Below are 17,297 nucleotides of genomic sequence, written 5' to 3'. Positions count from 1 at the left end.
AAATATTTCTATGATTTATACCCCTGATTTTTTCAGTATATAATTTATATTTATTGTAAAAAGAAAATGTAATAATAATTTGAAGGTTTACCAGCTCAGGAAAAAAATGACCATCCATTCTGTAGAAAGTCTTAAAACTGCATAAAAACAACCTCCCACCAAAATGGAAATGTGTGTAGATGGAAAAAAGAAAGCTGTTGATCGGATGAGTCACAAACTCTTCCAAAAAACTAGAACTTTTTAGAGATTTTTAGAACAAAGGATGGAAAGATGTCAGATCAGAGTTTAGTACAACTGGAAGATCATCTCCAAACCGTTTCATTCTACAGAGGGAAACATTTTTCAAGTGGACAACGTTCAGGGCAGCTACCAATCTTCCCAGGAGTGGACGTCCCGGTGTCCACCCCGAGACAGTCCGAAGGTCAAAGAAATTACAAAACATCGAAGGGCGCCGTCTCAGAGCCTCCAGGCCTCAGTCAGCAGCTCACGCTTCATAAGAGGACAATTAAAAAAACCTAAGTGCATCGTGGCTGGAGCAGCTGAAGGAAAGACGTCTGGAACAATGTCCTCTGGACGGATGTCCTCTGGACGGATGAGACCAAGCAGAGATGTCATGAACTCGTCTGCATTTTAAAGTGTTCTGGACTCAAACTGAGGCTGAAACTCCATCCAAACTGGGACAGAGCGGCTGAAAAACAGAAGAATCAAGATGTTACAATGACCTAGTCAAAGTCCAGACCTCAACCTGATGCAGTGCTGTAATGAGACCTTAGGACAGACGTGCAGAAATCAACGTCAAACTGGTTCTGCCAGCTGTTGGATCATTTGTGATCTTCACACAGCTTTTAAATTTCACCTTTTCTCCTCCAGAGGACCGTAATGTGGTAGAGGTCAAAGGTCATGTGGGACCAGGCTATGTTCCGGTGGTGGAAGTGAGAGGAAGGGCGGTGCTCTGAACGTGGACCTGCCCACGGCGGCCATGTTTTAGTTTGGTTTTGCCGGGACGTTTCTCCTCCGTCGGTTTGAATTTGCTACTGTTTTAAGTGTTAACCCAACATTTGAATGTTAATTTATAAGTTTAAAGAAATGTATTCACTTAAACTGAGGAAAAAGAACCAACTTTTTGTGTTTTTCATTTTTAAATTTGCTCCTAAGATTTCTCCTTGTTTTCTTCTTTATTGAAACCATGAGATCAGAAACGTTTGTTCGAACCCGATGCTGTGGAGAGACGTTTGCAGTACAATCAAAACCCGATTTCAGGTGTTTGCTGTAATTTACGGTGTTTATTTAGCTGCATTAGGGACCTTCACTCCCCGCCTCTGTGTTTATAGCACTTATTATATCAGTGTATAGTAATGGAAATGTCACTTTATGAGGCTACAGATTGTAATCTTGTAAGTAAGTGTTCAGGTCAGCGTTGCTCTCTCCTTACTCTGTAGACCAAATCAAAAGCTGCCCTGTTTGTTCATTTTTTGGAATAAATCCCCAACCTGCAGTCTGTCTGTCAGACATTGACCTGGAAATGGTTTTATACTTTCAGTGTGATGCTATTTTTCTTATCCTTCATGCACAGAACTCAAGACGCTCCTTGAATGTTATGAACCTGTAATGTAATATTTATTTGTCCATCACTGACGTGTGGACTGCTTTGGTTCATGTGTTTGCTTTTTTTTTCTGCATCTATTTGATGTTTATGGAGCTCTGCTTACTCACACAGCTGCACATTCACACTTTCTTTAAATCTCGCCGTCACGCCTGAGATGAAACCCTTTTGTTCACCAGAGTGAACATTGGGACCAAGCAAACTTCAGAGTGGAACGCTGCTGGCGTTCCTGCACAAAGCTGGAAAAACGATGAATATGCGCTCAGTTTGGTGACACGGAAATCTGTATTTTGTTTCTTTTTCATTTAAAGCAGCAGTGTGAGTTGGATGATTGTGGTTAATAAACTTTCCAGATGTGTTTAAGCCGAACGTTTTTGACTCATTATTAAAATACTGTCAGTAGAAAGTAACTTGCATCTATTTCTTTCATTCTGTGCTTGTAGTTTGGTGACGGTCGAGGGAAGTGAATGAAATGACACATTTTAGTCTTTTAGCGCTTTAGCCTTTTTGCTAACTTAGCGCAGTTAGCTTCTCAATTAATTTTTCCAGATACATTTTAAAACTGAGTTGCTTGACTTTCAGTTGAATAAAGTTCAGCACAGTTAGAGCGATATATTCATACCTTTATTTTGAAGGGGGTGAAGACTCTTTTTTTAAATAAATTTATTTCAAACAAGAAACAAACATGGAGAATACGATTTAAACATAAATACAGAAGCAAAGCGCTTCATAAAACAACGTACGTTAAATTGGATTCTAGTCTTTCAAGAGCAGATATTGGAATTGAAGAAGAGCTTTAACATTAACTTCCAATAAATTAAATGTCAGCGCGTTAGGATTTATGATTAGTGCCTCAGGGTTAACACAACTAACTTTTTCTAAACCATTCCTGCCACTGGCCAAATTTTTTTATTGTATTTCTGTCTGACTCTGACCTTTGACCCCAGCCGAGAGGTCTGGGGTCAGAGGGTCGTGAAGGCTCAGCTGAAGGCGTTCTGAAGTTTTTTACCTGAACCTGATTCAGATCATCTCCACACAAAGGAACTGACTGAGGATCATGAAGACGAGTCAGAAGAAGAAAAGAAAGCCGGAGCGTTTTCTGTCGTTCATCTGAGCCTCAGATCGTCATCGCTCTGAGTTAACAACATCATGAGCTTCTTAGAATAAAAGACCAAAAGAATTTCCTTCCAAATGTCCTGACCTGCAGCTGGCAGCTTTATTCACATGGAAACCGCCGTCATTTACAGGCTGGAGAAAGAGCTCCCCCAAGTGGAAATGTCCAGGTACTTCACCCTGTTAGTTTTTTCATTTTTGCTAAATGAAGTAAAAACAGGTAAAGACACAAAATCAGCATGAATCTTCAAAACAATATGCCTTATTTTTTCATAATAGTAACTAAGATATATATTAACTTTTGCGTTGTTTTTGGTTTAATATATTTTCTTCAATAGGATGTTAATTTCACTGGAAAATAATTTTTTTAAAAGCAGTTTTCAACCTATTGTCAAAAAACAAAAATAACTATATATAAAGTGTTAATATCGCTTAGTGTTTTGGGAATTCTGAGGAAATGTGCATCGTTGCATGAAAACAGATAATTTCTTCTGGTTTTTGTCAGAGTGTGGCTCAGAAGCTGCTGGTTGCACATTCCTGCTTGAATGAACCATTTGAATTCGCTATCAAACACTGTGGACTGTCAAACATTTTCTTTTGCACCTGGAATTCAGTTTGTTCAGTCTGTCTTCTTCAAATCAACGTCTCTCTTGTGTTATGAAAATCAGCTGGAATAAGTTTAGACATGGATTAAATCTCATTTTTAGAGTCTTACTCAGCAGTTTAACAGGTTTTCTCTGGACCTTCGCTGCTCTTTTATCTCAATTTCTGTTTCATCCTTGCGCTGAGTCCTGATGTTGGGTCTGGACTGTCCTGGATACGTCATTCCTCCAAACACCTGGGTCTAATGAATGGTGAAGAGCACAAATGAGCAGGAGACAAGTGAAAACAGCAAAGATAATACATTTAATATCGTTTATCTTTTGGGCAGATACAATGTAAACATGTAGAAGATACAAAACAAGAGAAAGACATCGAGACTCGTCAAATGAAGCTGGAGATAAGAAACGGCCCTGTTTTCAAAAGGGAAGGTCTCAGATCGGGAAACATCCGGACTTCCAGTCCTCATGGCACGTCTTCTGAAAAGAAGGAGTCGGCGAGGCTTTAACCCAATGCAGAGAAAGAAAACAGAGGAAACATGGAAGAGTAGCACCTCATTTGGTCCAACTGAAGGCCTGCAGTTGTTTGTTAGCATGGCTGGTAAACTGGTTCTGTGTCGGGATTTACAGAGCAGGATTTCCGATCTGCAGGAACTTTCCGGTGGGATTTTTTGGCACTCTGCGTTCCACAGCAGGGAGGAGATGAACTCTGTTCTCTGAATGACCGGGGAATCTGGGATACGCTCACACTCAACTTTACTGAAGATGAACCGCTGTCCTAATTAAACCGACGAGTCAGATGAAAACAGCCACAGCAGCAAAGCTTCATTCCTCAACACAGCCTGTTCCTCTTCCTCCTTCTTCTCAGTCTCTTAAAATAACCCAGAAAGTAAATAACAAACCTGCAGAATCGTTCTTAACCTTCACTTCCTAAACCTCTCCAACCAAACCTGCTCCTCTCGCCACCAACACTCCCTCCTTACACAAACTTGGCTTCATTACATGCAAAGAAACTTTCCACCTCCACTTCAACACCTTCAGTTTTCCTCTGAACAAAACAAGAAAGGAGCAAAGTGAAGACAGAGACCGTCTCACACCTATTGTTTCCCCAAATCTTCCTCAAACACTTCAGGAAGATGCAGAATCTGAAATGAAATCCGATTCAAATACTGACCAACATGCTTTCACCTCCCATCTCCCTGCATCCTCCTTCACCTGAACACACCTGCTCTGAAACACGCATGCTGTCAACGTTCTGAGACAACCAGGACATTTCAAGAGGAAGAGGAAACGTGACATTTCATCAAGCTGTTTTTAAATGAATCATAATGGATTGAGATGGAAACCAACAGATCCTCATCAGATCCACAAACTTTTCTGCGTACATTTTTTTAAAAAGTTGCTGCTGCTGAGAGACGCTCGGATAAAAAGTCTGTTCCAGCTGAGAGTTAGACAAGCAGCTTAAAACTATTCCCAATCCTGCATTAATCCCACTTCAGACTAAAGGAATGACAAAGAGGGAATAACAAGCTGCACAAAATGGCATTTTGAAGTTTTAGAGAGTAATAAAATGGAAATGTAACAATTTGCTAAAAAAACAGCAAACATTAAATTTTCCCAAATATTCAGAAACCAATGCAACATGATGTTGACCTGTATCAATATTTCAATCTGACTCATTTTATTATCCGTGGATCTTCCTGAAAACAATGGTGCATTTTGTACTCTGGATATCCAGGATCTGGTCGGATCTGGGAATAATCCCGACACATCAACAGTGTTTCGGATGGAAGCTGTAATTCTGCTGGAATATGTAACTAGTTTCTGGAAAAAGAAAATCTGATAAACCATTCATTTATGTGCAGCTTGCATTTTCAGACACTAAGGAACATTTTCCAGAACAGACACTGGAAAGACTGGATGGTTTACTGGGAAGCAAACCAAGAGAAGAGAAACTAAGCAATAAAAATTCCAGTTTCTCCACGTTTCAAATAAAACCCAGTTAAGCTGAGAGTGAATCCGCTTTTCAAAGGAAAAGGACAAAGTGTCAAATTCTATATTCAAGTCTTCAGGGAGGTTTAAGTTGATTCTTCCAAAATGGAAATCAGAAATTTTGACTTCCAAATAACAACATGAGCAACAAATTGCAGCTGAAACATTGTTCAGCTGAGTGTGGTGTAATTCCTAAATCAATTTTGACTTTAATCTGCTGAGAAAAAAGCAAGAATTTACCTTTTTCAGTGGCCTTATTCTACATAAACATGGTTAATCCCAGAAAGAGTTCATTATTTCAACATTTTTGAGCTTTTTTAGTGAAACTGCAGTTTTTCACTGCAAATTAGCAGGAATTGATCTAAAATGATCAATTTTTTCCCCAGCAACTTTTACCAGATTTAGACAGACAAAAACAGAAATTATACCTGATTTAATTGTTTTTTCCAGTTTTTTTAATTTGTAAAGTTCTAAAGCTGATGAAAGGTTAGACATCTTCAACATTCGCTCCAGAGCTCTGAGAATGGTTTCAAGCTTTTCATGTAACTCTCAGCAGAAGATTTATTCCTTAAATTTGACTTAAAGTATTCAAACTGAAGGCTTTCTAGCGCCTAACGAGACGGAGAGCCGTGTGCGCTGACCTGTAGCACGTCAGTGCGGCAAGCTGGGGGCCCTGCGCTCAGAAAAACAACAGATTTTTCTGTTTGGTGAACATCCTGGAAGATGATGGATGGAGAGGAAATGGCCTGGAGGAGAATTCGCCTCTCAGGTCTCTTGTTTACTGCTGAGACTCTCCGGCTGACGTCAGCGAGCGCGCCATCACCACGGTGAAGGTAAATGTCACCTTCACCGTGGCGAACGGCGGCGAGGAGGTCTGACTGGGTCTGACAGCGAGGGAGGGGGGGATGTCAGCAGAGACGCTCCTGTGGGTTGAGAGGAAGGACGCGTTCCCGAGGAAAAACAACAACACACAAAAATCTCAGAACTCCAGTCAGGCACGAACGTGACAGCTGAAAGCGGAGCCGCTGAGGCCGCTGAGGCCGCTGAGGCCCCTGAAGATGGGGCCCGTGGCTCTCCGCTGCCAGATGGATGTGATGTGACTCCGGAGCGGGTTTCAGTGGAGATGCTCCCGCTTTGGTCCGATGTGTTTCAGGGCCTCGGTTTGATCCAGAACGTCCATCCCCAGCAGACTTTTTTTTCTTTTTCTCTTTCTTTTTCTTTTTTTTTTTTTTTACATCTGCGGCGCCGTTTCTGACTATTGCACATATCCTCACGGGTACATTTCAACTTTTGACAAATAAAACAGAGAGAAAAAAGAAAAGTAATTTAAAGCATAGTTAAATGCTGCACAGGCAAATATAGATTTGGTACAGAAAGATTCCCGTGAACAAAGGTTCAGAGCAATCAAACGAAGCAGTATGCAGTCATAACATGAGCCGAAGTGATTCAACACATTTACATAATGCCGTCGTCATCAAGGGACCAATCAGCATCCTCACTCTGGGTGCAGAGATGAAACATCAACGCTTGTTATCCTTGAAGCTGAATTCATCTGGGTTTGGGTCACAGAGGTAACAGCAACATTTCATCCGCATTCTGTCGCACTACAGCCACAAACATTAATGGAAATGGAACAAAATGAAAGAAGTTGCTTGGATAAAGTCAGACAATGTCCAACTTCCTGACCTGCAAACAAAACTGCCAACCTTTGTGTGGCAGAAGATTAAAGAACATCGTCCCGATTGTCATGCAGCTGGATGGTTGTAAGATTTCACACTGGGGTGTAAAGTTCACCTTCCAGCAATACAACCATCCTAATGTTAGAGCCACAGTGGAATCATTCAGATCAAAGCATGTTCATGTGTTAAAATGGCCTAGTTAAAGTCCAGACCGAAATCCATTAGCAAATCTGTGATAAGAGATGAAAAATGATCAAAGATGCTCTCCTTCCACCCCAACTGATTTTAAAACTTATTATAAGTGCAGTAATGTTTGGTTTTCTAATATTGTGGCCTTAGAAGATCTTTGTCTTTAGTAGCTGGGGAAGAAAAAACTGGACACAGAGGGGGATGTAGCAATGAGGAGCCGACCATCTCCACACAATTCTGCGTCAAGGACTCAGAGCCTCTACACATGATGTTCCTGCCCTCTACTTCCTTCCACTTTACATTTATTCACCAAACTGTGTTGGTCTACAACATGAAGAACCAAAAACCTGCATGAGGTTTGTGGTTGTAATGGGACACAATGTGCCGAACCCTGAAAATCCTCTACTGGAGGAAATGCTTGTGTCTTGTTCTTTTCAGTTATGATTCATAACTTATGAAGGATGGAAAGTGGAAGGAGAACAAAATCAAGGTCTTCACCTCCCAGCTCAGAGCGGAGCTCTCACTTCCCTCTCCATCATGAACAATCTACAAGATACTTGAACTCTGATTGAGGCAGAGACCCAGGTAATTATTTGACGAACAGATCCTTAGAACGGGTGAAAATGCTGATTGTTAAATCATAAAAACCTCATAATAAATATGCTTTTAAGTCAGGCATTATGTAAAGACCAATAAAGATGAAGGAAGTGCTCGTGCTTTGCTAAAGTTGCAGTCCACAGCATAAAGAAATGCAAAAATAAATTATTGTTTGATACAAATTAAATAGTAACAAATCAATTCAGTAAATTTAGCTGCACTATGATTGAAAAATAAAGTAAAATTTCTGAGATACTCACTGACCAGCAGCGCAGTTTTATCCTTGCACTGAGGTAGAAAATCTTGTAGTACCTCTCAACCTCCACACGAGGTCTCTGTTTCGCCAATTGTACCAAAACAGCTGACTTTCGCATCATGCTGAGTATTTACTGCATCTTTACATTAATGCACTACAAAACAAGCTTTAAAGTGCACTAATTTCCCAAAACAGAACCACTTCGTTCCTCATTATTGCCGTTGTGCAATCACAGAGCGAAGAAAAAAACTTTATGGTTTCGTTAAAATAGACTCTGAGCAGTTTATGTACTCTGTTAGAGATTATGATACTGTCCAGCAGAAACATAATAAAATAAAATAAACACATAAAGCCTGAAGTGAGTCAGAAAATGTATTTCAGCTGTCTTGAACATCTGTTGATTATGAATCTGAAAGTTCAGCTATAACTCTGAATGTGATGCATCATGGGGAATTATTGATACTTTTGTCCATAATTGCAGTTTTATTTGCAGGATATCAGGATGGTTGTTGAATAAAACATTATTCAAAACATAAAAAATAGTTATCAAAACTCTATTGAACAGCATTACTAATTTTTTTTAATTTTTTTTTATTCCATTGTTCTTTAATGTTGTCTAAACATGTCAAGTTCTTCCAGGAAGAGAAAAAGTTCAAAATATTTTTAATTAAAAGCCTGTTCATTTTTTACCATAAATAACAGGTAAAGTAGAAAATGTTCATTTTGCCGATGAAAAGCTGTTTCTATTTGGTGTGATCACATTTTGAGTGTGTCCCTGGGATTTATTTCACATGTTGCAGTGACAGCAGCTTTATATTAAATACATGAAACAAAACACATATAGGAACAGGAACAGTTTTTACTGGAGCTGAAATCTTGGTAAGCTAATCATTTTATCTGGAATTTTGGTCTAAAAGGCATACGTTAAAAAATTAAACTTCTGAGTTTTTCCACATATGTCACTAAACACACGTTTGAAAATCATCACATCTTTGAGGAATGTAAGCGTCAGTTTAGGCCAACTTGTTTGTTCAGAGTTAGTTTGAACTTCAAACAGATGTTCCAAGACGGCAGAAATAATTCTGAGAGGAAGACTTGCATCAAAACGTGACAATGAAACAGATAAATACAAAAAAGAGATTTCATAGTCGTCTTCTTCAATCTGTTTGATCAGGAACTGGAATCAGGATGCTTGGATCTCTGAAGCGGTAATAGTAAAACTCTTGGTGGTGTTCGCAGGACTATGGCACTCTTGAAGAAAGATTTGGTTGATTCAAAGTTCTGCCATCAGGTGATCAAACACAAAAGGCACTTATTAGCCATCATAATCAGCTAAGCCAGTATCCTGCTTGGCTTCTGCAGAATCGAAACCTCTCCCTTAATATGTCAATGTTTTCCTCTGCCTTCCTGCTTCAGAGGTGTTCTGTTTTTTTCTCCCATTCTCTGAAAAATTTATTGTGTTCCTTCCTATTTCCTCCATCTTTTCAAAAGTGTACATTATCAAGGACATATTGCTTAAGGGAGGTTGGGGAAAACATTCTTAGGGACTCATGGCCCTCAGCTCTATGGAGACATCATATAGGGGGACTGGGTTTTATTTTTTCCGCTCCAGGTAATTAGACGGGACCCAGCCCTTGCGGGGAAGCAGGCTGTCCTGCACCTGGCAATACCACCATCCATTGGGGTTTCTCTCCAGAACCTCTAGACATGTTCCTTCAGTGAAGCCCATTGTCTCCTCGTCGCCACGGTAGTCTGCGATGGACACGTACACATCCCTGCCGAGGTTATTGTGGATGAGCTGGCTCTTCTCGATGGGCTTGGGACGCACTGTGGACACCGGGATCCCGTTGCGCTGGCTCACTCTGCTCAAGGCATCAGGGACATTGGAGGTGCTGAAGGCGGTTCCTGAGCATCCCAGACCGGAGCGCTCAACTGGCCTCGTCTGGCTTTCGACGACAACGTGGGGTCGTACAGTACTGAAGGAGGCATTTCTGCGAACTCCGAGAGTGGCAGAACCAGAGCTGTAGTGGTCACTCCTGCCGAGGGACTCGTTTCTCCGTAAGGAACCAGTCATGTAGTGGGAATCCTTAGAGGTCTGTGATGTGGTCACAAAAACAGACTGTGGCCTCACCGCCACCTGCCGTACACCATTTCTCATCCGAACGCCTCCGTTAACCAGTCCGGAGGGCTTGGAGAAGCCTCCGGGAGGCTTGGAAGGAATCGGAGGAGAATTTCCTCTCAATCCTTGGTGCTGCTGGGTCAGACCCTGAATGTTGATGTTATTCAGGTCTAAAACATGCTTCTCGTTCTTCTCCAGGCTGTTAGACTTTTTCCCACTATTTCTTTGTACATTTGACTCCAAAACACTGGGCTCACCCACCTTCTTGACCGGTTCAAGGTAATAAGAGGGAGCCCAGCCCTCCTCTGAGCCCCAGCGGACGTACCACCATCCGCTCTCCTGCTTCTCTAAAACCTCAACTTCCACTCCTGCCGGAAAGCTGATTTCAGAGTCCTGGACCTTCTTATAGACATCCACAGAGCGGTACAAGGTAGGGCCTTCCACATCTGAGTCCCCTTGGCTCCCCTTAGAGTACACAGAAGACAGATCGGACGTACTGCGTGAACACATGGAACCCTCTGAGGAGATAACAGAAGCTGTCTCTGAGTCATCTCCGCGAGTCGGTTTGAGGGTATGTCGATACTGACTGGCAGGCCTCAGCTGCCGTCTCAGAGAGCTGATGTCCATTCTCTCAGGGCTCTGGGGTTCTGATTTGGTCAGGAGGGGTTTAGGTCTGACAGACGGCTTGGGTCTGGTGGAAGGGCTCTGACCGATTCCTGGTTCGATATCCCGCTTAAGGGCAGGAATTTTCTTTGGACCTCTGACTAGTTCGTCTGAAGAAGAGTGAGGGCTGATGTCCTGAGACCTCATGTCTACATGTCTGCCAAGTGTCTGACTTCTTCTGCTCATCTCTGGCGTTACTGTTTTCCTGGTTAGACCAGCAAGAGGGGAAGATCCAGAAGGTTTCCTTGGGACTGTTGAAGAATGGTAGCTCCTTGGCGAGCTGGGTTCACTGGACCCTTTGACTCTGGTTCCTTCAAGGCCACTGCTCAGTCTGAAGCCATCATTCTCATAGATACACTCCTCCCTACTGACCTCTTCCACAGATCTGAACGAGGTTCTTCGATGAGCGAAAACTGGGGAAGCTTTGCAGACCGGAGGTGAAGCTTTACTTGACGGAGGAGAGTTGTGGTACTTTTCAGAGACAACATTGCTGGTCTTCACCTCTTGGGAGCGCTCGTTCTTCAGAAATTCACTGTCAGATTCGCCCTCGCATCCGATTGCGGGAATATCATACTCCGGTTCCTCATACACTGGCCTGCTGGGTTGCTCCGTGGCTTTGGAGGAAGGATTCAGAGGCGTGGGGGCCTCCTCTGAGTCTTGCTTTTTGATCGGGGGAGCAGGTGGAGGGACTTTGGGGCGGGTGAGAGTGCTGCTCCGTCTGCTGAGGTTGGGCTTCTTGCGCTTGTCGATGTAAGAGCAGGGGGCCCAGCCTTCCATCTCCCAATCTGCACGTACCACCAACCTCCTGGGTTCTTCTCTATCACCTACACAACAAACAAACAAACCCATGTTACCTTCTCTCCACTCAACCAGTCAGCTCCAAAAATAACAGAAAGGTGCTCCTGCATTGGCTTCTTTCCATTAGTATGTGAAGTAACATCCTGTCTGGTATTTCAGCTTCCTAAGCTGCATTTTCTTTAGAATATTTTAGATATGCTCCAGGAAAACATCTGTGGGTAGGCGCACTTTTCACAAATAACTTGGAGTTTTGTTCCAAAGAAAAATCTGTGAATACTAAACTGCAAATTTGTTAGGATTCACTACATTGTAATAGAAAACACTGAGCTAATTTTAGATTATTTAGTCTTATAATATTTGACATTTTAAAAACTCAAGCATTTTATTTCTAAATTCAAATACAGGGGCCTTATATTTTTATTTTATTTTTTTAAGAGAGGACATTTTGGAGCAAAAAACATTTAGAAAATGTATTAATCAAAATACTGATTGGTAGAATAATAAAAAACGGTCAGTGTGCGACACTAATATGCTGTTAAATGCTAATAAATTTCTTCCACAAATGGCTCCCATGATGTTTAATGTCTTGTTCATAATCACGAGTTCCTCATGAAGCCCCCCTAGGGGATCTCCCACAGAGTCTTTATCTTTCCGCCCAAATCTCTGCACAGGAAACTCTCCACATGATCTCATTAAAACGCGTCTCAAGGTCGCACTCGGCTGACATACATATGCGATCAGCCCTCTCTCATCTCTGCAGCAACACTCTGCATCTGTCCTCTTACATCAGCCTTTTGTCCTCCACGGAAACTGATGCCATCAGAGATGGAGGACTGGAAATCCGCTATGGTGTAATACTCTGCTTCCACAGCAGGGGGCTCTGGTGGCTTTGGTAACTGGAGACCCTAAAAGGAAAGGTAAAGAAGATGGATTCATGCAACCATTCATTATAAATAATGTAACACGTATGGAATCAATATGTTTTACAGATAAGGGGAAAATTACGACTCATAATGTTTTTCTTTAGTTAGCAGGGAGTTTGTGTTTTGACTCACCAAATTGGCTTCTCTTCTTGGGGGAGGTTTCTGTCTCAGATTTGGAGACCCTGAAAAACACAATAAATCTCCTCAGTCTGCTCAGAGTAACAGAGCCGCAATAAACTCTGGTAAACAGAAACTTCACGCAATTTTTAGTTTCTGAGAGAAAACAAACTCCACAAACAGTCTGAAAATCCTCATGTTAGATCTACAAGCTACGATGGAGCATTAGGGCCATACTGAGAAAAAAATTATATTGCTGGAATAAAATCATATTAACAGAAGAATAAACTCATACAACAGTGCAGTCAAAGTATTACCAGAATAAATTTGTAATATGATTCTCAGGATTTTATGTCCTTATTTCCAGGATTTTTAAAAAAATTTTCTCCTGATACTCCATCATAGCAAGCAGGTTAGCGTAGCAAATATCATTTATTTCATAATCATCACCATACACCACCAGTCAGACTTACCAACAGCTTCAAAGCCTACACACAAACAAAGACATGTTTTACCTTCTCATACACAAACTACTCCATCATTTTACAGCAGGTGATTCTCTGCTTTTGTCTCTGCTGTAAAAAGTTAAATAAGCTTCAACGTTCAGGACATGTCCTCACCAATTTCCACTCTGTGTGGAGCCACTCGTGCCACAGCTGGAGACCCGGGCTCCCCTCTGACTTTCTCACTCAGGGCAGAACTGGCAGCTATCCCCAGGCAGGGGCTGTTGGTGTCCCGGCCGGCGCTCAGCCTCCTGCCCGTCTCGGCGTTGATTTCTGAGTTATAGGGCATGGGCAGGCTGATCTCGCTCTTGGTGATGTGGCGCTCCGGCGTGTTGTTTCCCTCTCCGTCTGTCTGGATGTCCTTCTCACTGACCGACTTCTTCTGCAGCAGGTTGCTGATCTCCATGATGTTTCCGATGATCTCCACGGGGCCCGTTAGGGTCTTCTTACGAGGCGAGAAGTCATCTTTTAGTTTCTTCAAGTAGGAGGCCGGGGCCCACCCCTCCTTTCCTAAATATCTTTGGGTGAAACAGACAAAGAAGAATCTTTTACTGTTTTGTCTTGATCATTTTCTCTCTGTCTGATCTCTACATGCAGATTAAACCAATGCTTTCCACAGGTATTAGAACTCCAAAGAGTTGCTCAAACTCAAATGTACAAACTTTTGTACATTTTGTACAGTCAAAACGTACAAAAATAAAGCAAATTAGCAACACGTCCTATATTTTTTAATTGCTATGTTCTCCTACTACTCTCACTGTATGATCTCTGCTTTTTTCTCATGTTTTTCTGATTATGTTATCCAGGTTCTGATTAGCTGTGGTTCTTCCCTCAAATGGAGCATAAGCTGCAATAAAGCTGCCAACCATTCTTCTTCTGCTGCTATTAACTTTTTACTTTTCTTTTGCACAGGAAGAACTCTGTGTTTTTTGTGCGTATGCTGCATTTTCTCCAACCCCCAGCCGGTCGTGGCAGACAGTCGCTCATCCTGAGCCCAGTTCTGGTTCTGCTGGAGCTTCCTTTCTGTTCAAGTGGAGATTTTCCTCTCCACTGTTGCTACATGCATGCTGCGTAGTATGAGGGGTTTTAAGGTCAACGGCACAATTCTGGTTGACTAACCTGATGTACCACCAGCCCTCCAGGTTCTTCTGGATTACCTCCACAGTGACCCCTTTCTCAAAGCTCACTTCATCCGCGCCTTGGCTGGTGTACGGCTGGATCGTCAAATATTTCTCCTCTATTGAAGAAGAAGGGTGAAGAGTCAAAACAAGAGCAAGAGGTTTCTTTTTGGATGAGAAATGGTAAATGAGATCCTTATTAAAAGCTCATTTATACTGATATAAGCTGTTTGGACCTTGGTGAAGCCTTCACCTCTGGAGAGATGGTTATTCCTCTTCAATTTGTGACTTCTCTCACAGAAGAAGTGACATTTGAGCTAAAATTTGTCTTGACTCGTCCCTACTTGACCATCACTCCCCTCTCACACTCTGCAACCCCTCAAAGACCCTGGAAGGGAAGGAAATCCCTCCACGGCTTCAATTTATAAACTTCCGTTCATGTTTCTTTTGGCCGAGGTGCTGCGTGTTGAGACAATAATTTCTCTTGGTTCTCTTTTTTACTTTTGGACAACTATTCTGATGAGTGATGCTTTTTCATATGGGCAACATGGGCAACCACTCAGGGCGGCTTTTATCGAGGTAAATTATCAGCAATATTTAGGTCATTGTGTTCAATTCACTCCATCATGTAACTGACAGATTTGGATGTGAGTTGGTCCAGATGCAGGCTGGTGGTGAACATAGGAAGGGTTCTTCTTTTGAAAAATGTTAATCTAGAATTAGAACCTGAGGCCATCGTGAGTCTGATGTGTCAGAATCATCATGGTGAGCGACTAAACTTTTGCGCGCCTTTATGTCTGCTCTGGTGTAAAGGGAAACACTCTTTATGACATAGTTTTATTACATTAGGTTAATTTATATATACCCTGAGGTATCAGTTGTTTTGCAGCTATAAATCATGTGGTGTGAATTCAGGCAAAGTTGCTGAAATGATTAAATCCACTCAGCAGGACGAGGAAAGTATGCTAGCTTTTTCCAAATTATGCACACGCTGCTGTCTATGAGTCATAACTGTCCTGCGTCCGCAGACACATTAGCTTGACTTGAAGAAGAAGAAGCCATGGCTATATTCACAAAAACAACTTGGAAAACGATCACAGTTCATTGTCCCATCCAACGGCCATCATGGCACCCAACGTTCGGCTGGGTGAATCTGGCTCTGGTGTAAATCACTTGGAGTGATTGGTATGATGAGAAAATGCTTTACAAATTCAGTCCATAAACTATTATCACTACAGATTGTTCCAAGCATGACACATCCTACCAAATCAAATCATTTTTCACTCCTCTCTGGTCCAGGTCTATGGATGTCCAAAGCAAATCATTCCTCCTTCTGATCCATTCCTGATGTTTATGCTTTTCCCAAAACTTTCATGAAGGAGCTAATTGTTTTTGCAGACCCAAACCCTCCAATGAATCAGAGATGAAAAGTCTCATATGCCATAAAAAGGTTCAACCATTCAGCAGGTTCAAATAACTGAAAATCCAGCAAGATGAGTTTGAGCAGCAGTGAAGCGTTTGCTGAACTGGTACCAGTCGAGTTTAGGTCTCCAAAAGGTTTAATGGCCTCATTCTCTGGTGGCGACAGCTAGCCTGGTGACTCATTTCAGAGGCTCTACGGAGGCTGAGGTTGGTGTGATTAAAACCAGTCTCCTGATTGGGCTGTGGCCCACTTTAGCACTTTTCCATAAGCTCATTCCTGGGCCAAGCCTCGGCGTTCTGGGAGACACATCTGGTGAGGTAAGAGTCTTGCACACCAGCCTGAAGAACTGCTGAGGTGGATCAGACCAGAAAGACGCAGGGAATGATCAGATGTTGTGCAGATCTAAAATACAGTTTCATGAGATCTTCAGAAAGTCATGACAACTCCAGACTGAAAATTATCGATCATTGCTATTGAGTCTGACAGCAACTTAGTAATCTTCCACACAGAAAAGGACTAAATTTAATGAATTATACGTCTCTTTAAAAAATCAGCAGGTTTTGTGGATAATGTTAAAAATAACACCTGATTCTCACATCTGATTTCCAAGTAAAACACAGAGAGTCATCTGCTGCTTTTAAAGCCGTAAGGATTCAGGGGGAAAAGCTTTACTTTGAGCTGAGAAGCATTTCACGTCTGATGGAGAAAGATTTGAGATTTCTCTGACTGTGCTGAGCTCTGGCCACCCAAAACGCAGCTGCTGGCACGATCCTGGTGCAAGTTGTTGTTGGCCAAGAGATGAGGATGCAAATGAGGTTGTTCACTTTAACCCTAAACTCTGTGGCAGGATGGAGACTAAAGGAGGAGCTGCAGCAACACTGCAGTTTTCTGACTGTGTGGAAACTGCAACCAATGTGTTGCAAACACTTCAAAACTAGATGAGTAAGAAGCGGTCTGCATAGAACGGTTTGTTGAAAAGGATAATGTTATCATAACGTCTCAGAAAAAGACTCAGATCCTGCAGACTGCCTAACAACAGGATTCAAACTGTCTAAATATTCCTACGTTTTGACACAATACAAAATTACCATGTTTACAAGTAAAAATTTGAAAACTATCTGTATGCATTCAACACTTTGCCGAAGTCCCTTTCACTGCAGGTTTGGGGCATTTCTGGCTCCATCGTTGCCAGAACCGGTTCCCCAGGGAGATCTACGCCATTTTAAATGGAGCAAGAGCAAATTTCCCTTGGCCAGTGTGAGTTTTCTATTTTCCTGCTGCGCCGCTTTTGCTTTGACTTTTTACTCTCTTACATCACAAACTGTCTCTGAAACGGTTTAGACAGAGAAATGAGCTCGGTTTTAGTCAGATTGGATGTGTAGCATCTCTAAACTATAGCGATAACATGTAGTCTCTCCAGAGGTTCTCAGTCAGATCTATGTCTGGCCTTTGACTAAACCGTTCAAACGGTTCATTCATACCAGTCCTGTTTATTCTGCTTTAATCAAATTCTCGTTTATTTGCCGGTTCTGTTTAATTCTGATTGCGTAATCAAACTCTGATCCACTGCCGTCTCAGTTTGGTTGAAGTGAACTTTGAAACTTT

General features: G+C 42.0%; 1 protein-coding gene across 1 annotated transcript in view; it reads right to left on the bottom strand.

The window, feature by feature from the left end:
* Positions 1-3,603: 3,603 nt before the first annotated feature.
* Positions 3,604-17,297, bottom strand: part of LOC129351055 (SH3 and PX domain-containing protein 2A-like) — an 84,533-nt gene continuing 70,839 nt past the window's right edge. Inside the window, 6 exon segments of the mRNA XM_055019829.1 lie at positions 3,604-11,592; positions 11,595-11,634; positions 12,394-12,513; positions 12,664-12,713; positions 13,269-13,669; positions 14,271-14,388. Of these exon segments, the coding sequence (XP_054875804.1) occupies positions 9,623-11,592; positions 11,595-11,634; positions 12,394-12,513; positions 12,664-12,713; positions 13,269-13,669; positions 14,271-14,388 (2,699 nt within the window). The 3' untranslated portion in view covers positions 3,604-9,622.

The sequence above is a fragment of the Poeciliopsis prolifica genome, unplaced genomic scaffold, assembly GCF_027474105.1.
Source record: "Poeciliopsis prolifica strain line A6 unplaced genomic scaffold, Auburn_PproV2 SCAFFOLD064, whole genome shotgun sequence".
In the NCBI taxonomy this organism is placed as follows: domain Eukaryota; kingdom Metazoa; phylum Chordata; class Actinopteri; order Cyprinodontiformes; family Poeciliidae; genus Poeciliopsis; species Poeciliopsis prolifica.
Note: the sequence above shows the minus strand (reverse complement) of the source record. Positions and strands in the feature narration are given on the sequence as shown.